Genomic DNA, 23666 nt, shown 5'->3' with positions numbered 1-23666 from the left:
CTCCCTAGGACCAAGTCCTGCCTCTTCTGTAGGTAAGTTAATTTGCATTGTTTAATGACATCTTTAAAGTTTTGTTTTAGAGTAAGGGAGAACTTTCACATACTGTACAATAAGAGTGATAGTAATTAAGATGATGATAATGATGATGATAGCTACAAGTTTGACTCTAGAGCTGTGTCTCTAAACCTTACTAGCTGTTAAATCATTCCTCTGACCCTGTTTCCTCAGACAAGGTTTAAGATGTCTTCCTAAGTGTATTGGTTTTGTTCATGGCAAATTAGGCAAATATCACTCTGTGTGAGCTACATGAATACAGCTAGTCATGAATGTGTCATATCTCATCACAAAAGGGGCAGGTCCAGGTACACAAACAAATTTATTCATGATCCAATTTTGGCAGAAATGTGCTGCCTGTGTAGACTACTGCCAGATTGGCTTGGTGGCATTCATGCATAAAGGAAATTAGCTAATTTCATTGAGGTATTATAATAAGTGTGCTTGCAGAACGCAATAACTCTCTTGTTATTATGTCGTTGCATAAGGCATGGTACTCACAGAATCAGTATGCTATTAAAATAGACCCTCAAAACAGGCAACTGAAGCAGGATCTGTCTTATTTCTGTAGATACTTTATTTAACTGTTAGTCTATTGATTATAGACCTAATTAAGTTGGGGTTTCCTCTCTCGTCACTTTTCGTAGACAATAAGGCAAGGGCTGTTTTCTCGTCTCCTAACTATGGTGCTGCCTCCGCGGCATTATTCTCAACACCAATATGCTGGTTAACTTTGGGGCGGCAGGGTAGCCTAGTGGTTAGAGCATTGGACTAGTAACCAGAACGTAACCGGAAGGTTGCAAGTTCAAATCCCCAAGCTGACAAGGTACAAATCTGTTGTTCTACCCTTGAACAGGCAGTTAACCCGCTGTTCCTAGGCCATCATTGAAAATAAGAAATTGTTCTTAACTGACTTGCCTAGTAAAATAAAGGTAATATAATAGCAACATGGTATAGGGAAATGTACCAATTCAACAGCAAACTAATGTGCTTAAGAACCGTGGACAGCAACCACTAGCCAATACATTTGTTATAAAATAATGTATTTTTTTTATTAGTGTTGCACCATTGTTCTTATGTAGTTTAACTGTATACAATAAAAGTAGCATGTCTTTGAGTGATGGACTGCGCCATCCCCATGGCCTCCACAGTGGATTAGTTTCCTCAGACAGGCGTGAATCAGACGTGTGTCTTGTACACCATGATATATGTTTGGAAAATTTTGAAGGCACACGGCTGTCTTTATAAGGTCCCACAGTTGACAGTGCATGTCAGAGCAAAAATATCTATATATCTATATATATAGATATAGTTTTTTGGTTTAGAACAAATGCTATTGTGTTCTGATTTCAGCAAGCATATTAATAAATTGCTTTATGTTTTACATGTTAGCAGCCACACCTAAAAAAAGAAGGCAAGCATGTCCGCTGCTTTCCACAGCGTGGGAGTGGATCGCAACACTATGGTGATGAGTGCCCCTCTGGTAGAGATCATGCTTGTAGTGCCGGAGTTCCTTCATTCACAGGCAGTGTTTGAGAGCTCTAAAGAGACGCTCAACCAATAAGCAAGAAGGATCCCCAAAAATGCAACAGCAGAGGTGAGCTATGCTATAAAATATATAAAATAGAAGAGGCGTAATGAACTGCTCCCTATTACTTATAAGTTCAAATAAACACTGATTATGCATACTCATTCACACACACACGTGCCCGCACACATACACACACTGGGTAGAGATAATGTAAGAGTAAGATAGTGTGTCCCTGTTGTAAAACAATCATAAAGATGTTAGTCTGTTTTCTGAGATGTTGTGCAAGGAACTGCTCCATATCCCCTATAAACTTGATTTTGCACACATTTATGTTGAAATGTTAAGGATACAGCATGTTCTGGCTGTAAATTCGAAAACAAAAATAAACAAAATATTGCGAGTGGTCGACACTTGCTCCAGATGTGCAGTGAAGAGATCCGTCTGTACATGTTCCACAAAGAGAATCACAAAATTAAATCAAATTCTAAAATCCAAAAGGAGCGAATGATTTTAGAATGGCGGAGCGCCATTCCTGAATGCATATAGTGGAAACACTGCAAAAGACATTTACATGCCAACCCCTAACTATAGAATTCCCAAGTACTGTACTGGGTATCTGCCATAGTTGTAACATAGTAACTACATAGTGATTACATCAGTAATTCACAATGTGCTTCACTTTACATTAAGTTGCTTGTTCCTGAGCAGAAACATTGTGGTTACGATACTTTTCTTTCTAACATTGTAATAAGTTACATTTTGATATCCTGTGAAATATGTAATTGCATTGAAAGTAAATTGTAACTACACATTTAGGTGCTGTAACAACATTTTTTCCTAATTGAAGTGTATTTTCCCAATGATTATAATAAAGAGGTTTACCCTACTGTGTTTCATTCTACTTGAAGCTGCTTGCTCATGAGTACCTACATTAACCTTAAACATTATATTATTTTGAACATTTCACTTATATTACACCTTTGGAGCCAGGCAAATAAACCCGAAATCCCTTTTCAAAGGCAGGTACATATTATTTACAAAGGTTATAACACTTTAGTTTAAGTTGCTTGCTCCTGGGTAGGTACATTATAGTTACATACATATCCATTGTAAATACATCGCTCTTACATTTAATTCAGTTCATCCTTTAAGCCAAATAATATGGAAATAAGATAACTGAAGCTGTAGTTAATGATAGGGTGTGCATTGTTACAACAGCTGACAGAGTCCTAGTTTAGTTTGGTGGTAGTGACATATGTAGTTACATGTAACAAGGTTACATATTAGGATGCATTGCTAACATGGTGCGACACAGGAGACTGCAAAAGTAATTACAGAACAGGTTAGTTACATTTGGAACAAGACATCTCATAAATACATGTGCATAAATCATGAGTAATTACACTTGGAATAACCTCCGACAAACTGATATGTTCTTGTTCCACTTGTGTAATAACCTATACCGCTAAACCTTTATTACAGTGTAATTACTTATTGTTTACATAGTAATTACATTTATTTTATAAATACGTGTATTACTATTTAGTTACATATTAATTAATGTACACTTAAGGTAATGTGTTACCAAAAAGTCCACCAACAGGTCAATTAAGCATGTGTACAGGAGTGGCCTAACATGATAATGTCTAATGAATTGGGTAATTAATTATGGAATATACGATATGGATTTCTGTATTTTCTACAGTAAATGGGGCACCACCAATCATTTAAGTCAATAGGAAATGTTCTTAGTGATTAGGGATTAACCGTACGTATCACAATACCTTTATTGACGTGGGATGAAACATCTCAGAGACAGTGATATTATTTTATAAAACAAAGAATATTTATCCTAAAAACAAGGTAATACTACAGTAAAGGATGAATTAATCATTGACAGATTATGGCAAAATGATATGCAGTGATGAAGTCGTTAGCAAGGGGAAGAAAGAGGGGAAAGGAGAGTATGGTTTCTTTTAACTCAATCTCTTGTCAGATTCCCAATTGTCCTTTCAGTGCGAAAATGGGAGAAAGGGTGGTATACGGGGAAAATACTTAATATCATTTAACATTTCTACATGACTCAATGATCATAACATTCATCAGTACACTTCTTATCTCCTAGCCTAGAAGTTTATTTTATGATTTCTCCCAAAAAGCAAGGGTTTTGGTGTTAACAAGAACGTTCTCTGGATTCCATATAAATGGTTTGGATTCTGTCCATTTAGAGCAGGGCGAGCCATTTGGTGGGCCCCTGCTGTTGCTGTGCTGTCCTGGATAGAACGTTTGAAGTGTGGAGTGTTATTTTGTAATCCGGATGTGTGTGCGTGCACTGTTGTAGAATTGGAAACCGATCACCACACAGCCTGCTGTTGCTGTGCCGTCCTGGATAGAACGTTTGAAGTGTGGAGTGTTATTTTGTAATCCAGATGTGTGTGCGTGCACTGTTGTAGAATTGGAAACTGATCACCACACAGCGCCAATACCCAGCCTGTCATACATGCCACTGCAGTTTACCCATAATGTGCAAGCTGGTTAGGCCCCAGAACTACAACAACCACTGGCTACTTTGTCCTCACCTTGTCCTCACCCTGTATGTCCTGGTCACCTCAAAGACTTTGAATCAACCTTGCACACTTAGTTTCAGTGGGAAAAATATGACAAATGTTTGAGCTACACACTGTTGTAGTAAAGGTCGCTTTCCTGTGACTCCGTTACCCTGCTATGTGCTTTTGTCGAGAAAGGCTTGTTATATTTAGCAGAATTGCCCATTGTTGATATGCTGTAAGTGTGTGAATGAGATTTAAACATGAACACACGTTAAAAAGCTGTTTGGCTTCAGCTATTCAAACACAGCAAAGGAATGGCAGTGACACTCATAGTCCTATATATACCAAGAGCCTTATGAAACCCTTTTAAAGACAGAATAACATAATGCAAAATAAACAAGGGCAACAATGTGAACATGATTGAGTGTAATCATGTTGGTCGTATTGGATTCAGAATAAAATTACACCAACCCAGTCTTTATAGGCATGAGTGTTGTACACAAATAAAATATTTACACGTGATTTAACCTCCATCAAATGGTACTATGGCAGCCCCCCACCCCACTTTTCCCTCAGAATAACCTCAATTCGTTGGGGCATGGACTCTACAAGGTGTCGAAAGCGTTCCACAGGGATGCTGGCCCATGTTGGCTCTAATGCTTCCCACAGTTGTATCAAGTTGGCTGGATGTCCTTTGGGTGGTGGACCGTTCTTGATACACGCAGGAAACTGTTGAACTTGAACAACCGAGTAGTGTTACAATTCTTGCATCTACTACCATACCCCGTTCAAAGGCACTGAAACATTTTGTCTTACCCATTCACGCTCTGCATGGCACACATACACAATCCTTGTCTCAGGGCTTAAAAATCCTTCTTAAACCTGTTTCCTCCCCTTCATCTACACTGATTGAAGTTAATTTAACAAGTGATATCAATAAGGGATCATAGCTTTCTCCTGGATTCACCTGGTCAGTCTATGTCATAAAAAGAGCAGGTGTCCTTAATGTTTTGTATACTCAATGTATACATCCATTATTTTAAATCAGGACTCTGTAAAATCCATTATCCTTCTGAAGAGTATGAATTAGGCTGTTTGAGAAGGTTTGAATCCTAGGCAACCTGCCTACACATTGTTCGAAGTACAATAGACCAACTTACAGTATCTACTGTAGTAGGTCAAAGCTGTGTGATGGAAAACCTTGGTAGAGCATGGAAGAAGGAGACATTGTGGTGAATTTCCTTCAATGTACATGTTTTTTAAACCAGAATATCACGGCTAAGACCCAGATGAAGACACAGGAGGCGGTAGTACGAGTCTCAGAGTTTATTATAGTTCAAGGGGAAGGCAACAGGTAAGTTAAGACAGGAAAAGAGTCATAGTCCAAAGCAGAGTTAGGCAGGTACAGGACAGCAGGCAGGATCAGGACATTCAGAAACGTCCGAACTATATAAAAGAAATATAAAGCAAAAAGTAAGAGCGCAGGAAACACGTTAATACACTGGTAGGACTTGACGGGACAAGACGAACTGGCAACAGACACAGAATACGCAGGTATAAATGCACAGGAGATAAAGGGGGAAGATGGTAGACACCTGACAGGGGGTGGAGACAAGCACACAGACAGATGAAACAGATCAGGGTGTGACCCCAGAAGGTGATTTTTTTCTGTTAAAGGTGCATTATACAATTTCCACATAGATTTATTTTTGGAGCAAACAAAATGACTGTCATTGGCAGTGCTATTGTAACATGTGATGTGGCCTCTGACAAAAATGCTGGACCTTAATGGCACAGGTGGTGTGCTTTCATAGCCAACGTTAGCTCCCATCTGACTGGCCAGACTGGGGTGTAATCATTTCACCAAACAGTTGCAACTAAAATGAGAGTTTCTATTATATCCATGACATGGTGAAAGTACAATCCAATAATGATGAGTCAGAAAGGTACGTTTAGGCTATTTACTCCATGGTGCAGCCAATAAACATGAACACCATGTCAGCAGGTGAACTTCCCCACCCATGGGGCGCACACCACTATACTCAGTCACATAGTGGGTTCCCCATAACATTGGGGCGCATGGCTCTGGAGTTGGCACTCTGCTTCCACATCAAGGTGTGGTGTCCAGGTCATCCAAGCCAGCGAAGGAGGAGGTGGCAGCAAAGGGGGCTTATGCTTTGCAGCCCTGCAGCTGATCCACATGTCTTCGGTGCTCTTGACTGCCAGGCGTCCGAGTCCTGCAAGAGACAGTTCCAGTGGCTTCTTCCACGACTGCATGGACCCGCTTAGGTCCTCCATGAGTGTTGTAGACGCATTTCACTTGAAAAGTCTCGGTGCAGCCGGTCTAAGGTGGTCTATCGTGGTCTGAATCATGCGTTCAGCTTGCCCATTGGGGGGCAGATTATATGTGGCTGTGGTGATGTGTCTAAACTCAGCAGAAGTGAAGGCAGCTCCATTGTCTGACAACAGGACTTCACATAACCCATGAGTGGCAAATAGTAGACGGAGGGTGCTTAACACGACAGCAGAGGACATCAAGCTAATAACCAGGGACTCTTTATCCAGCTGTGCAGTTAGGGTCCTAGATGCACAGCACACGGTGCCTCTCGAGCATCAGATTCCACATGACTCAACAAGGCACAGAGCCCATATGGACCAGTAACAGGGGTTTTCTATCATCATAGTGGGCTAACAGCCCATCTAGCTGCTCTGTGCCTCTTTATAGGCTTCCACATGAGGGTCAGTCCAATTCCAAGGAGCTGCCTGGTCAAGTAGGCTCCAACACTGTCAGGCAGGAAGCAGTTGTAAAAGTTGAGAAGCCCCAGAAATGACTCTAGCTCAGACTTGTTCTGGGGAGAAAGTGTCTCCTTAATGGCCTTTACCTTATCCTGGGTCAATCGCATTCCATGCCTGTCAATGTGGAACCACAGGAACTCAACACTGGGTGCAGCAAAAATGAACTTCTCCTCCTGCAGTTGTAGCCCTGCTTCCACAAAGTGCATCAGCCTATACTTATGCTCTTCTGGGGTCCAGCCTGTATTCAGTATGTCATCCAAATACGGCTGGATCCCTGTAATGCCTGCTAGCAAGGTGTCCATGTAGTGCTGAAAAATGGCCACCGCTGTGGACTCTCCAAACTAAAGCCTTGTTGCCCTGAAAAGCAAGTGTTGATAGTCAAAAGCTCCCCTACATCTTCATCTAAAGCTAGCTGCCGGTGTGCTTGTCTTATGTCCAGCTGCAGTGTTCACTGTGTCGCTAAGTCCACCAGATATCCTAAGGCTGTCATCCTTCTTGGTCACAGGCACAATGGGCATAGCCCACTCACAGTACTTCATTGGCTTTACAGGATCCCTGCAAAGCCCAAGCCCCTGGAAAGCTTCTTCATGCTCCTTGATAATCGAATCCGGGGAGTTTTGAATGTGATAAACCCCTGTGACCTTAATGGCTAAAGGCTCATATCAATCTCAGCCCGATAAACTGGCTCCTGTGCCATGAATGCTGTGGTCTCCTCGATAGCTCATGACCACAAATATCCTACCCTGCACCTCTAACTGGGTCTTTGACCATTGCCTTAACACCCCATTGTCTTGCGAGAGATCTGGTGACTCACCAGGCCACAATGCATGGTAAGTTTCCTCACTAATCAGTGAGCATCCAGAGCCTGAATAAACTTTCATTACATGCTTGTTCCATTTAGCAGCACTGTGGCCAAATGGAACTGACCGACTTGATTCAGTCTTATGTAGCAAAATGTTGTTTTTTACATTTGAAAAAAGTAGATAATCAGAGCTAGAAAATGGTATATCAACACCACAGTTGAGGAACAATGTAATTCTGCTTTGAAAATTGATAAATTTGTAACCACACTTTTGAGAAATTGATCCTTGAATATTTTGGTACACCTACTACAGAACTCTCCTTTGTCTACACCCATTCAGCATCATTCACACCCTCTTAAGCCTTGGCCCCACCCATCTCTTTAAGGATTCACGTGAGGCCATGTGCTAAACAGAGTGAGTATGGTAATGTGCTAAACAACCAGAGATTTTAAGATTAAAGGCTGGTTTATACCAGTTCTATCGACATTTCTGCATACAGTTGTCGCAGTGACATCCTGAACATTCTATTGTCGTCTGACATCAAACTTGTCGTTATCGTTATAAGAAGTATAAACACAAAAACAGCTGGCTGCATGACATCAGTAGCCTGGTGGTCCAAAATTTCATAACTGGTGTATTTTAACACCAATAAACTCATCCATTTAAAACCAGGCCACTAAAAGCAACTTTCTGATCAATGATTTGGTTTGTTTCTAGCTTGTTAGCTGACTAGTCAGTTCAAATACTGACCATATCATATAACTGACAAGGTCTTAACTTTAGCTAATTTGTATTCATTATTACAGGAAAATCAACTTACAACAAGATCATTATTTACAAGTTAATGGCGAGCTAATTACAGAAAATAGCTTACGGTTGTGAATGTGACAAAATAAAAGCAGGGCATTCTACTGGAGAATTTTAGAACTTGGACACCCTCTCGTTGGCCTAATGTTATATCCTAATTTGACTTTGGTGCAGGTCATGTTGTTCTTCATATTACCATCTCTGGTAAAAACTCTATATCAAATAAAATCAATGTTTATTTGTCACTTGCACAGGATACAGAATGTGTAAACTGTGCTGTGAAATGGTTACTTGCATAGTGGAGTCTTTGTTTAGCCATGTATCAATGAACCAAAATCCCAACTAATACTACCATGCACCATGCATGAAACTGCAGGTAGCTAAAGCTAACCAACTAGGTTCAATGTTAGCTAGCTAGCTAACATTAGGCTATAACTAGCAATGGAAATGGCTAATATTACTATACAGTATTATAGTAATACTAATATTACTATACAGATCGCACACGTAACGTTAGCAAGCTAGCGAAAAGTATGCTTTAACTTGCAATGAAAATTACTTTTTGACAAAATTAGAAATGTATTATATCTGAAAATGTAGCTAGACTCTTACCCGTATACATGGATGAACACTCTCACTCTCTTTCATGGATGCCATGGTTGCCCTTAATTTGAAAATGTAATCCGGAGACATGTATTTTATACAACAGCCTTCTATGTTCTCTTTTCGACTCTCTGCATTTGGCAATCATCTCTCTGCTTCGACGAGGCATTTCACTGATTTCAAAACTCGGTCAACTTCTTCAATGACAACAACACCGTTGATCACATTTTCTTCCCCCATCACTGCCATCAGAAGACTACAATGTCTGGTTCAATACAAATATGTTTTACCTAATCAGGGATTTCCTCATCTTCTGATTAATTTTCAGAGTCAGAGAGACTCAGCATGGCACAATCGTCCTCCTGAAAGTAGTCCATCACAACTTTTTCCCATTGATCTTCGTCGATAGCGCTATTAACTTCATTGCAGCAATGTTGATAGCATTAGCAACACTTTTTCAGTTCTTAAAAAAAGCAGATTGTCCACACAAACTGAGCAACTCATGTTATAGATAGAATCCTGCTGCATGGCAGACCAATCTTAACTCATCTCTTGGCATGTTCAGCCCATCCATTATCTCAACCAACCATTGCTAGCTGGAAGTTTCCTGTATTTTTCTGTGGCTAAACTAACTAGGCTCGTAATTTAACAATTTTGTTTGTATTAACAGATGGCATACAAGTTTGGTATTAAAGGACATGAACGTTGACATGTTCCAGAAGGCATTTCTGTCAAAAACACATTTTGATTAAAAAAATAAATAATAATAATATATATATATATACGCCTAGCTTCTTGAAACGGGTCACATATTGTCTTAGATGTAATGGTAGAAAGATTAGAATTTAACATTGAGCATCAATCTGAGCCTACTATAGTCACACCTACCTGACTTAACTTCAACAGTAGGGGCTAACACAATCCTTCAAAGAATCTTGGAACCCAAACAGTCAAATTCTGATGTCTGAGCCCACTTGTTTTCCTTAGAGCAGATTAAAATAGCCACAACATAAAGAAGCATGTGTAACTGAATGTATTTTGTCAGGCAGGGCCATACAGCACAGAATGAGAGTACATTTGACTTGGAAAGTTGTCTTTTAGTCAGCTACCAAAAAGTAAATCTTACATTCATTAAAAATAGTCATTGTTGACATTTCCTCCTATCGTTTCTCTGTGTTTACAGGTCTATATTTCCAAGATACATTAAGATATCCTAACATGCTGACCAGACCGGACATGTCATATGCGCGGGCGTCGCAAAATATATTTAGAAATCCATGTTATTCAATTATTGCACCCACACTGCACCCACACTGCCACACTGAAAATAAAGAAAACCCCTTGATTGAGTAGGTGTCCAAATGTTTGACTGGTACTGTACCTCGGGTAGGGGTATCTCAAAAATGTTTGGGCATTGCCACTAGCCTAATTTCCATAACCAGAAACAATCATATTTCACAGATTAACCATGGTCAAAAGGAGTGAATGGTTTTAGAAGATTTGGATTGAATACCTACTGAAGTATACTGAGGAAAATCAATGGGATTATGAAATATCAATGTATTATTGGCCTAACTACCAAGAGGTTCCTAAACATTTTGGGCTTATGTGGAACCCGTGTGGCTGGTCTTTTAATCTGTCTCATTGGTTATGTCACAACATATACCAATATTATTGTCTCTATCTACATTCAACATGTTTTACAGCTACTGTATTTCAAAAAATATATATCATATTTAACCTTTTTTTAAACTATTTAACTTTATTTACAGCTACTGTGCAAGTGCAACATATTGAGTGCATGGTGTCAACATTAATGCATTAATGCAGTCGCTGGTTATTTTTGCAAAGGTTTCCTTTGATTAAACTTTAGTGTGTTTACAGAGAGAGAGATACTAAATGAGATCATCTCATTTGCCGTTTGAAATTCTTCCAACAGCCCCAATTTATATACTCTCACCACAGCATTGGTGAGGTTCATTAGCTACATTCTGCTATGCTCCAATTACAACTGTACACATTGAATATAATCTCATAATTTGCAACGGATTGCTCGGCAGAAGTTGTATATAATGTCCCCTGTGACTGCAATGATGTATAATAATTTGCCACATCCCAATCTGTGCATACAGAAGTGCTTTGATGTGGCAGTAGCATCTGCAGGGAAACATCTGAATCAAAACAATGTTTGTTGTTAAACAGCCTTCAATCCTTCAGACAGATGTCTTTTTAATGTTTTCAATTAAGAGTTTAAGGAACATAAGATATTTCGCTTGATAAACCCCCGATTTGGGCTCATTTTAATGTCAATAGAATGTGATGCATGACAGCATTGTGGCAATAATTGCGTCAGCACAATGGTATGCACTGTGTTTATTAGCCACGTTTAAATTCACCCCACACACAAATGGATTATTGCTTTTAATGCAAAATCCAAATCTACCAGAAGTGACCTTTTTCCAGCTTTTCTACCCATACTGAACAGCTCTTGCCATAGTACCTAAAAATGACGCATGCAACACTTTGCCTTCGGAAAGTATTCAGACCCCTTGACTTTTTACACATTGTTATATTAGAGCCTTATTCTAAAATGTATTAAATAGTTTTCTTTCCTCATCAATCTACACACAATACCCCATAATGACAAAGCAAAAACAGGTTTTTAGAAATGTTTGCTAATTTATAAGAAAGAAAATAAAAAATATCACATTACGTAACAATTCAGACCCTTTACTAAGTACTTTCTTGATGCACATTTGGCAGCGATTACACCATGGAGTCTTCTTGGGTATACAAGCTTGGCACACCTGTATTTGGGGAGTTTATCCAATTCTTCTCTGCAGATCCTCTCAAGCTCTGTCAGGTTGGATGCACTGCTATTTTCAAATCTCTCCAGAGATGTTCAATCAGGTTCAAGTCCGGGCTCTGGCTGGGCCACTCAAGGTCATTCAGAGACCCAAAATCACTCCTGCATTGTCTTGCCTGTGTGCTTCACCATAGGGATGGTGCAAGGTTTCCTCCAGACGTGGCACTTGGCATTCAGACGAAGACTTTCATCTTGGTTTTATCAGACCAGACAGTCTTGTATCTCAAGATCTGAGGGTCTTTAGGTGCCTTTTGGCAAACTCCAAGCAGGCCGTCATGTACCTTTTACTGAGGAGTGGCTTCCGTTTGGTCACTCTACCATAGAGGCCTGATTAGTGGAGTGCTACAGAGATGGTTGTACTTCTGGAAGGTTCTCCCATCTCCACAGAGGAACTCTAGAGCTCTATCAGAGTGACCATTGGGTTCTTGGTCACCTCCCTGACCAAGGCCCTTGCTCAGTTTGGCCTGGCAGCCAGCTCTAGGAAAAGTCTTGGTCGTTCCAAAGTTCTTCCATTTAAGAATAATGGTGGCCACTGTGTTCCTGGGGACATTTTATGCGGCAGAATGTTTTTGAAACACATCCCCAGATTCGTGCCTCGACACAATCCTGTCTCGGCGCTCTACGGACAATTCCTTTGACCTCATGGCTTGGTTTCTGCTCCAACATGCCCTGTCAACTGTGGAACCTTATATAGACAGGTGTGTGCCTTTACAAATCATGTCCAATCAATTGAATTTACCACAGGTGGACTCCAATCAAGTTGTAGAAACATCTCAAGGTTGATCAATGGAAACAGGATACACCTGAGCTCAATTTCGAGTCTCATAGCAAAGGGTCTCAATACTACTGTTTTATTTTTTTTAAATTTGCAAAAATGTCTAAAAACCTGTTTTCGCTGTCATTATGGGGTATTGTGTGTAGATTGCTGATGCATATTTGTTATTTAATCCATTTTAGAATAAGGCTGTAACGTAACAAAATATGGAATAAGTAAATTGGTCTGAACACTTTCCAAAGGCACTGTATATATACCATGTTAACCTATCCAAGTCTGAGTACATTTATTTTAGTAAGCAAACCTTCCTGCGGATGAGGCCTGCAGTTCAACGAACATGATGTGTCAGATACAAGGCAGCATATGAATGATAGCCCCTTTCTACTCTAGTGAGAACATTTAGTAGTCATTATTCCATCATTATCATCTTTGCCAGCGCCTCTGCAGACCTCTGCCCGTCAGAGAGGCTTGTCTGTAATGGAATTGAAATATTAATATAGTCTATTTTCCAGGAAAAAAAATGGGCAAATCATGTCCTGGGATAGGAGGGGTTTAGTGTAGACATAATGGCTGTGCTCCTATTTGGTTCCATTTCCTGACACACCATTAGCTTGTAGAATGAGGGAGAGAAGGGGAAAATGATGCCATTATGAAAATGACACATTAGTAGAGCGTAGGATGGTCAAATAAAATCTAATTTTATTTGTCACATGCACCGAATACAACAGGTGTAGACTTTACCGTGAAATGATTACTTCCAAACTCTTTGTCAACAATACAGTTAAAAGGTAAGAAAATATTCGCAAAAAAATAAGAATTGAGTAGTAACTCAATAAAATAACAATAACAAGGCTATATACAAGGAGTACCGGTATCGAGGAGTCAATGGCGGTCAGTTTTAATGAGCTTGGCGTTATTTCTATTACAGCATATTGGATGACTGTCATTCATATTCCATTCAGCCAGCTCAATGTAACATCGATAGGTTAATGCTACAACAAGATACCAAAATGTTCCCTATACCCATCATGTGTTTACTACAACCTAGCCTATGAATGAAAATTTACAACGTAGGTGCACAGGTCAAGAGAAAATGTGAGTAATTAAGTTGACAGACAGTGACCCATTCAATACCGCCTTACATCCTCTATCCTGCATCTAGCTGATATAGGGTGATACGTATAAGTCCAACAGCAAAAGAGAAATCCAATCCCCGTTTCATTCCGTTTGCTTCCATTTAAGAAATATTTTTCAACAGAATCGGCAGAATGAATACAAACCTGATCACACGCACACACAGTTCACTTTCATAGCAGCCACATCCAAACAGTAAGATCATTTTGTTTGTTGTATAATTTCTTCTCGCATCTACACGTTCTCCTCCTCTCACCTTTTCCCTTTGCTTGTGGATTTCAGTGCACAACACATCAGCTGTCTGTGACCATCATACCATAAATGCTAACTGCTACACACAGTCTACATCGTTGTCACCATATTAGCTAGTCAACATAGCTACTAGAACTAACACATTGGTATACCCGCTACAATCATGCCATACAATATACAGTCAGCAAGCAGTTTAGCAGTTACACTGGTGGCTCCCGGTGATAATAAATTAATAAAACCAAACGCTTGCCTTGACTTGGAAATGGGTGTTTGAGTAGGCTAAACTAGCTAGCTGCGTTCTCTAGCTAATTGAAAGTGAAAGTGGAAAAAAATACAAAGAAATATAGCTAGGTTTCTCTATTGCTTCTCCTTCATTTTAAAGAAATTCATTTGTTCAAAACTGTTTAAATATTGTCTTTCACACTCTTTGAGTCAACTACTCACCACATTTTATGCACTGCAGTGCTAGCTAGCTGTAGCTCATTATTTCATTATCTTTTGATTTGGTGGACAACATGTCAGTTCATGCTTCAAGAGCTCTGATAGGTTGGAGGATGTCTTCCGGAAGTTGGCATAATTACTGTGTATGTCTATGGAAGGGGGTGAGAACCATGAGCCTTCTTGTTTTTTGTATTGAAATCAATGTACCCAGAGGAGGACAAATGCAAGCTGTCCTATGGCTTCTCCGTGATGCTACCCTACAGAGTGCTGCTGAGAATACTGTAGAACTTCATGACAAAACTGCGTGTTTTAATCAATTATTTGGTGACGTGAACATATTTAGTATAGTTTTATCTAAAAATTACAACTTTTTAAATGAAATTCACTGAGGAGCATGGTCCTCCCCAGTCTCCTCTGAAGCGTACGAGGTGTGATATCGAAAGGCGTTGGTTTACCAATTAAACTCCCAGCTGCATTTCTTCCTACACAATGTTACTTGATTAGGTCGACACAGATATTCTAAGGTCTCAATTAAACGCAATTTATGTAGAAAAACATTCACTTTAAATAGGATATTTTTGCTCTTCTGTACTTTGACTAATTATAACCACTGAGTTCCTCTACTGAACTGTTGAACTGAATTTGTGAGTGCCAAGCCAGTTGGGAATTTTTTTGGGCTGTTGAGGATTCAGGTCACGGGTGATTCATTAGCATGTGAAGGTGCTTCGGGGGAAATAGGTCCCTCAATCACTTAAATGCCCTCATTGTCTCTCTGTCTCCCCCCTCTCTCTCTCTCGCCCCCTGATTTGCTACTCCTATTGACCCTCACTCATCCACATTTTTGTTTTATTCTCTCCCTCCCTCTCTCTCTCACTCTGTCTCTCTTCCTCCTCCTGCCCTGCACCCCCCTCCACCCCCGTATGGGGCCAGAGAGCAGTACCTTTACACATGGAACGATCAGGTGCATTGATAATACACTGAGCGCACAAAACATTAGGAACACCTGCTTTTTCCATGACATAGACAGACCAGGGGAATCTAGCTGAAAGCTATGATCCCTTATTGATGTCACCTGTTAAATCCACTTCTGTGTAGATGAGACAATAGAGACATTTGAGATTGTATATATCAGAGATTGAATGGGCAAAACAAAATATTTAAGTGCCTTTGAACAGGGTATAGTAGTAGATGCCAGGCTCACCAGTTTAAGTGTCTGAACAACTGCAACGCTGCTAGGTTTTTCATGCTCAACAGTTTCCTGTGTGTATCAAGAATGGTCCACCACCCAAAGGACATCTAGCCAACTTGACATAACTGTGGGAAGCATTAGAGTCAACATGAGCCAGCATCCCTGTGGAACACTATTGACACCTTATAGAGTCCATGCCACCACAAATTGAGGCTGTTCTGAGGGCAAATGTGGGTGCAACTCAATATTAGGAAGGTGTACCTGATGTTTTATACACTCAGTGTACTTATTTATGCAAGACAAGTAATCATTGACCCAAGGCATGGTTGATTGAAAGTTTCCTGCCTTATTAAGATTGAATCAGAGTCCCTTGTTAATTAGACTTCGGACTTCTGTTTGGTTACACTGTAGGTGGTTTATGTGTTGATGCGTTTAGTGTGTGGGTGGGAGTCGGTAGAAGTTTAGAAGATTTACAGCTTGTACACTCACGTTAAACTTGTTTAACTTATGACCATGAACATTTTATTTGTATTGTATCTTTGAATAAAGACATTGACTTGTGCACTTGGCAGTCAGCAGTTTTTAAGCACTGGTAAATGTTTATTTACCATTTTGAATGGCTCCAAGCACACTTCCAACTAGCATAGTACTTTATAACACTTCATAAGCAGAACTCACTGACAGAGATGCGCAACATTCATACATTATTTACTATTACTTATAATGAACAGCATTTCAGAGTACATTTGGAGTGATGGATGTTATACAGTACTGAAAAATATAAATAATAATTTGTCCCAACCACAAGTATCTTGACTTCTCCCAAGCACACACAAATATAAACAAACAGCAGGAGGAAGTGGTGGTTGAACCAACCATTACAAACATGGATTTGTATGTTACTCTGAGTGACAGATTACAGTGAATACAGTGCCTTGCGAAAGTATTCGGCCCCCTTGAACTTTGCGACCTTTTGCCACATTTCAGGCTTCAAACATAAAGATATAAAACTATTTTTTTTGTGAAGAATCAACAACAAGTGGGATACAATCATGAAGTGGAACAACATTTTATTGGATATTTCAAACTTTTTTAACAAATTAAAAACTGAAAAATTGGGAGTGCAAAATTATTCAGACCCCTTAAGTTAATACTTTGTAGCGCCACCTTTTGCTGCGATTACAGCTGTAAGTCGCTTGGGGTATGTCTCTATCAGTTTTGCACATCGAGAGACTGAAATTTTTTCCCATTCCTCCTTGCAAAACAGCTTCAGCTCAGTGAGGTTGGATGGAGAGCATTTGTGAACAGCAGTTTTCAGTTCTTTCCACAGATTCTTGATTGGATTCAGGTCTGGACTTTGACTTGGCCATTCTAACACCTGGATATGTTTATTTTTGAACCATTCCATTGTAGATTTTGCTTTATGTTTTGGATCATTGTCTTGTTGGAAGACAAATCTCCGTCCCAGTCTCAGGTCTTTTGCAGACTCCATCAGGTTTTCTTCCAGAATGGTCCTGTATTTGGCTCCATCCATCTTCCCATCAATTGTAACCATCTTCCCTGTCCCTGCTGAAGAAAAGCAGGCCCAAACCATGATGCTGCCACCACCATGTTTGACAGTGGGTATGGTGTGTTCAGGGTGATGAGCTGTGTTGCTTTTACGCCAAACATAACGTTTTGCATTGTTGACAAAAAGTTCAATTTTGGTTTCATCTGACCAGAGCACCTTCTTCCACATGTTTGGCGTGTCTCCCAGGTGGCTTGTGGCAAACTTTAAACAACACTTTTTATGGATATCTTTAAGAAATGGCTTTCTTTTTGCCACTCTTCCATAAAGGCCAGATTTGTGCAATATACGACTGATTGTTGTCCTATGGACAGAGTCTCCCACCTCAGCTGTAGATCTCTGCAGTTCATCCAGAGTGATCATGGGCCTCTTGGCTGCATCTCTGATCAGTCTTCTCCTTGTATGAGCTGAAAGTTTAGAGGGACGGCCAGGTCTTGGTAGATTTGCAGTGGTCTGATACTCCTTCCATTTAAATATTATCGCTTGCACAGTGCTCCTTGGGATGTTTAAATCTTTTTGTATCCAAATCCGGCTTTAAACTTCTTCACAGCAGTATCTCGGACCTGCCTGGTGTGTTACTTGTTCTTCATGATGCTCTCTGCGCTTTTAACGGACCTCTGAGACTATCACAGTGCAGGTGCATTTATACGGAGACTTGATTACACACAGGTGGATTGTATTTATCATCATTAGTCATTTAGGTCAACATTGGATCATTCAGAGATCCTCACTGAACTTCTGGAGAGAGTTTGCTGCACTGAAAGTAAAGGGGCTGAATAATTTTGCACGCCCAATTTTTCCGTTTTTTAATTTGTTAAAAAGTTTGAAATATCCAATAAATGTCGTTCCACTTCATGATTGTGTCCCACTTGTTGTTGATTCTTCACATAAATACAGTTTTATATCTTTATGTTTGAAGCCTGAAATGTGGCAAAAGGTCGCAAAGTTCAAGGGGGCCGAATACTTTCGCAAGGCACTGTATATGTTTCTGTTGTGATGGGGAGGGATAAGGGGATGCATGCAAAAGAGAAAGGGATTTATTGCAAAACTTGTTGTACTGTACTTGTGCCTTTTTTGGTGACATTTTACTTTTCTACAGGCCCCACCAACTCTTTCACCCATCCTCTTTCTGTTGTTGTCCCAAAGCCCATGGCAGTATGTGCCCTCAGTTCCTTCCCTGCCCATACCCTGGTCTCCTGCTCTATATTTCTCTGCCCATGTCCTGCACTGTGTCCTACCCTGCCCATGTCCTACCCTGCCCTGCTGTGCCCTGCTCTGACCTGCCCTTGAACTTCTGTCCCTTCACCTCACATACTTTCTGTGCTATAAGTCCTTTCCCAATTTCTCCAGGAGTTTGATCTTTGGGGGGAATTTTGTTATCTCCATATTTTTTATCTCCATCTTTATCTTAGTCATCTCTACAAACAGAACACACTACTTTCATTTGACTACTACTGATCCCTTGTGTTCTCTGCTGCCTTATTGGAATGTCTGAAGTTTGTCTTATCATGTCCCTCTCTTATCCTTGTCCCTCTTCAGCCTGTGAGCTGATGAACCAGGGCATCCTGGCTCTGGTGACGTCTACAGGCTGTGCAGCCGCCAACGCCCTCCAGTCCTTGACCGACGCCATGCACATACCCCACCTGTTTATCCAGAGGAACGGCGAGGGCACGCCACGCACCTCCTGCCACCTCAACCCCAGCCCTGATGGGGAGAGCTACACCCTGGCCGCTCGTCCGCCTGCTCGCCTCAACGACGTCATGCTGACCCTGGTAACTGAGCTGCGCTGGCAGAAGTTCATCATCTTCTATGATGCTGACTATGGTGAGTGGGGGAGCGGGGGTGGGGTAGAGGGTGCATGGGGGTTGATATGTGGGTGTGTGGAAAACATAGTCTGGAGTGTTGTATGTTACAGGTTTTGTTGAATGTTTTTTTATGTGCAACCTTCAATATACCTCTTCTCCAATGAGGAAGGCCAGTACAAGGTTGATGATGATGATGATGATGATGATGATGATGACCATAGTTGTGATAGCCAACCTGTAGTAATCTATAGGAGAAAAGTTTTTTCCCTGAAACTATATTGTTCTGTTGACAATGCAGATCAATGTTTAAATGGATAGTGTGACATTTTGGCAAATAGCCCTTTTATTTGTACTTCCCCAGAGTGAGATGAACTCACGGATACCATTTGTATGCTTGCTCTTCCTATAGACTTCCATTCATTGTGATAACGCTAATAGCAATAGCTCCAGAAACTACCTTCAACTTCCTTCGTAAAAATGGTGTCCATGAGTTCATCTGACTCTGGGTAAATACAAAAATGTTGCCAAATGCTGCACTATCCCATCAACTAGGTGTTTGTGGAACACACATCCAATTATTGTTTTGTCTACCTTAGATTCCCATTGCACTCTTTACAATGAACGGTACATCTGAACTGCCAGGATGAAAATATTTTGGATCTTTGCTCCAATGCCTTTAATTACAGTTCTCATCATAAAGTCATTTTTGGATGCTTCTGAAGCATAGATTAAATATGACTCCCTGTCAACGTTTGTAAATCATTCAAATGAAATCACTTCATAAGACATCATCATCATTCATGTTCTCATGGTGTATGAGCATTATATCAATAGTAAATCACTTCATATCACAGTTCACATAAATAGTCAATCTGGGGATCTCCATAATGAGGTCAGAGTGTTTAGTGATTCAAAACGATTAGAACATGTGTTCAAAGCCATACACTGACTCGCAGAGGGGATTCTTGTGTAATTGCCTAAAAAGTTGTGTTAAATTCTTGGTCATGTTCATGTTAAAGGCATATTGTGTCATTTTATTTATTACATTTTTTAACTAAATTCAACCAACAGTACAAAGGGGGAGTTTTTTTTTGCCAGTGCTCTGCATGCTGATTAGGTTAGGGTGGGACTTGTGTTTTTCATGTGTGCATTTGTTGGTTGAAACGTTGATTACTTGTGCGTTTCATCCCATGGCCACAAGGAACACAGTAATAATAGATTGCACTCTTGACACGGTTCTTGGAGAAGCTAGGCTAGGCTGGATTATTTAATTCATCTCACCTATAACTCCCTTTAGGCCAGACCTTTTCTTATCCACTTTTAGGACACAGTAAACTCTGGAATCAGCAATGAATTGCTGAGACCAGTAACTGTTGTGCAGAAGTTGTACACCCATTCATAGCTGTTTGAAAGTAGATTGAGACCTGTGGTAGGGATACTTTATCATGGACTCATGCTTCACACACTTTCAGTAGACACACAAATAAATACTATTGTTTATTGATTTTCCTGTTATAACATCAGCAACTCAAGAGTTTGTCATGGCATTTCGGTTGAATACATTTGGTGTAAGTATTTCACTGTTCGTCTACATCTGTTGTTTATGGAGGCTGTGACTAATACAATTGGATTCGGTTTTAATGAGATGCAACTAATCAGGGATAGGAATAGACAAGAAGTATGACTAAACAATGTGTTCATTCTGAATATAACCAGGCCCCAATAGTGTTAAATAATGAATAAAGAGACCAGTTTTGACGAGGCAGTAACACTGACATCCACATCCTGGTGTTACACGCTTGAACTCAGCACTTCAATTACATTTCCAAACAGTCAAAATACCCTCAGTGCAGACGAGTGATTAAAGAACATATCACTCACATGTTCTCTGAGTGTGATCGTATCAAAACCCCCGTCTTCTCCACTTCCTCTGGTCTATCTGTAGGCTGAGGAGTAATTTGACGCTCTAGGATGTATTTCACAAAGCATTTGACACTAGGATGTATTTCACAAAGCATTTGACACTAGGATGTATTTCATAAAGCATTTGGCACGAGGATGTATTTCACAAAGCATTTGACACTAGGATGTATTTCACAAAGCATTTGACACTAGGATGTATTTCATAAAGCATTTGGCACTAGGATGTATTTCATAAAGCATTTGGCACTAGGATGTATTTCATAAAGCATTTGGCACTAGGATGTATTTCACAAAGCATTTGGCACTAGGATGTATTTCACAAAGCATTTGGCACTAGGATGTATTTCACAAAGCATTTGACACTAGGATGTATTTCACAAAGCATTTGACACTAGGATGTATTTCACAAAGCATTTGACACTAGGATGTATTTCACAAAGCATTTGACACTAGGATGTATTTCACAAAGCATTTGACACTAGGATGTATTTCACAAAGCATTTGACACTAGGATGTATTTCATAAAGCATTTGGCGCTCTCGGATGTATTTCACAAAGCATTTGACACTCTGCAGCAAAGCAGCACATTAACACCTGTTGCGTCAGGTAGTCATCTTCCACAGTTCTACAACTCTGGTTGTGTTATTCTGCATGTGTAAGTGATGCATGCAAGTCCCATTCATTTTTTTTGCACAGAAATCTGAAATAATTAGAGTAACTTCTTCCATTAGCTGCTTCTCCGTCTGTCCCCCCACTCTGAATGGGAGTAGACATAGCAACTGCTCCGTTTTGCTGCAGCTCAGCGCGCAAGACATAGTCGCCTGCTCACACAGCTGATAAAAAACACATTACAAGATTTTGGCAATGAAGGCATACCTTCTACCCAGAATTGGATGAACTCAATACTTCTCTTGAAGGCAGTATCATTCACTGACGTATGTTGGTATCTGAGGTAAAGTAGCAACTGCTCAGTGGCCATGGCTACAACTGGAGGAGCGAGAGTGAGCCGAAGGAAGGGGGGAAATTGCCATTTATTTCTTTATTGATTTTTATTAACCGTTTTCACTCGTACCTGTACACAGGTTGTACATGGCAGATTTGGACACTGATAAGTGCCTAAATTGGAACGCAGTGGCTGTACAGTAACACGCTATACATGATTTCAGAGCTCAGGGCCTGTTCATCACAGCTCTGTATTGGGTTTTGCCTGTGAGCCATTCTGAATTTGAGCACTGCGTGACAAGAGGTTGCCCCATCCCTCCCGCTAATTGAGCAACTTTTGGACATTTGTTGTTGTCGGAGTGAGGGAAAGGCTGTAAATTATGAATATTCGATATATTTGAAAATGAGACATTAAAGATTATAATAAATACCGCATTCATGTCATACAAGCAAGCGTCCAAGTGTCCAAATGTAAACTTCAAATTTCCATATAATAAAACTAATGTAATATAAAGTGTTAACGTTTATGATCACTATGTTTGATGTACAGTTACAATATGACATGGAGTTATATCCTGGCATGTCCTGAACAGAATGAGCCTGTTTGTTGTATTGTGAAGAAAATGTTCCGCAGACCATGCATCTGAATGCACAGATGACTCCATTCTATGCGAACCAAAATGACGATCTGCTTCTCTGAATTGCCTTGTGAAAGCCGAACACTGTAAGATCTTATTTTATAATTTAGCTAGTCATGTTGGCAATGGAACAAGCTTTCAAATGATGCCCACCTGACCCAGATTGTGATTTATAATGAACATTTTATGGATTGCGTAAACAACAACAGTAAGTGTGTGATGGCAGGGATGCAGGGCTCTGTTCCAAACAAAACAGTGTGCTTGCTCTAGTTCCTCAACGGCACAGCTAGGAGAGATCAAATCAAAGCAGTAACATTACTTTTGTATCCGGAGTATTTTCAGATTTTGTTATTAACAAATGTGGCAAAAAGTACAGTAAATGTAAAATGCACATTAAATCAACAGTGTAGTGTTTGTATTCAGTCTTGTCAGGTGAACTGTTGTGTCCTCACCTCAGTCTAACAATTTCACCATCATCTCCAAACTGTTCCCTTTTCATTTGCACCATGGTTATGCATATGCGTTCCATATTTTTTCTGGACAAAACATTTAAATGTATCCCTATCCATATAGGCCGATTCCCATGTGTGTAAGGGGTTAAGTAAACGACTGTATATAAGCCCTAAACACAGTTAGTTTTTGTGATGAAATGCCTCACACATTGCATATTTCTACCACTCATTCCTGTAGACTGTCGATCCTGTCCCGAACTTGACTCCAGAACTTCACTCCCATTCCTGCCCAAATCCCACAGGCCTGCAAGACCCGTGGGACTCCTGTTCCCGTGTCAACCTCTACTGCAGATAACAAGCTCTTGACCCAACGGGTTATCACCCTGTCATGACAAAGCACTAAATTACATCTGAATGTGGCTGTACAAGGAAGTGACAAGCATTTTGTTTATTTGAATTGCTCCCAGTATGGAGTCAGTTGTAGATTCTGTGTGTAAATATATCACTTCTGAAATACAGCAGCAGCTGATGAAAAGCTG

The 23666-nt window shown here is 40.2% G+C and overlaps 1 protein-coding gene across 2 annotated transcripts in view; it reads left to right on the top strand.

Moving 5' to 3' along the window:
- Positions 1-23666, top strand: part of LOC135512297 (glutamate receptor ionotropic, delta-1-like) — a 467441-nt gene that overhangs the window by 239346 nt on the left and 204429 nt on the right. For both annotated transcript variants that reach the window (XM_064934181.1, XM_064934183.1), the window contains exon 3: positions 18907-19191. In XM_064934181.1, the coding sequence (XP_064790253.1) occupies positions 18907-19191 (285 nt within the window). The remainder of the gene's footprint in view (positions 1-18906; positions 19192-23666) is intronic.

This window comes from Oncorhynchus masou, chromosome 24 (assembly GCF_036934945.1).
Source record: "Oncorhynchus masou masou isolate Uvic2021 chromosome 24, UVic_Omas_1.1, whole genome shotgun sequence".
NCBI lineage: Eukaryota > Metazoa > Chordata > Actinopteri > Salmoniformes > Salmonidae > Oncorhynchus > Oncorhynchus masou.
This window is presented reverse-complemented; position numbering and strand designations above follow the sequence as displayed.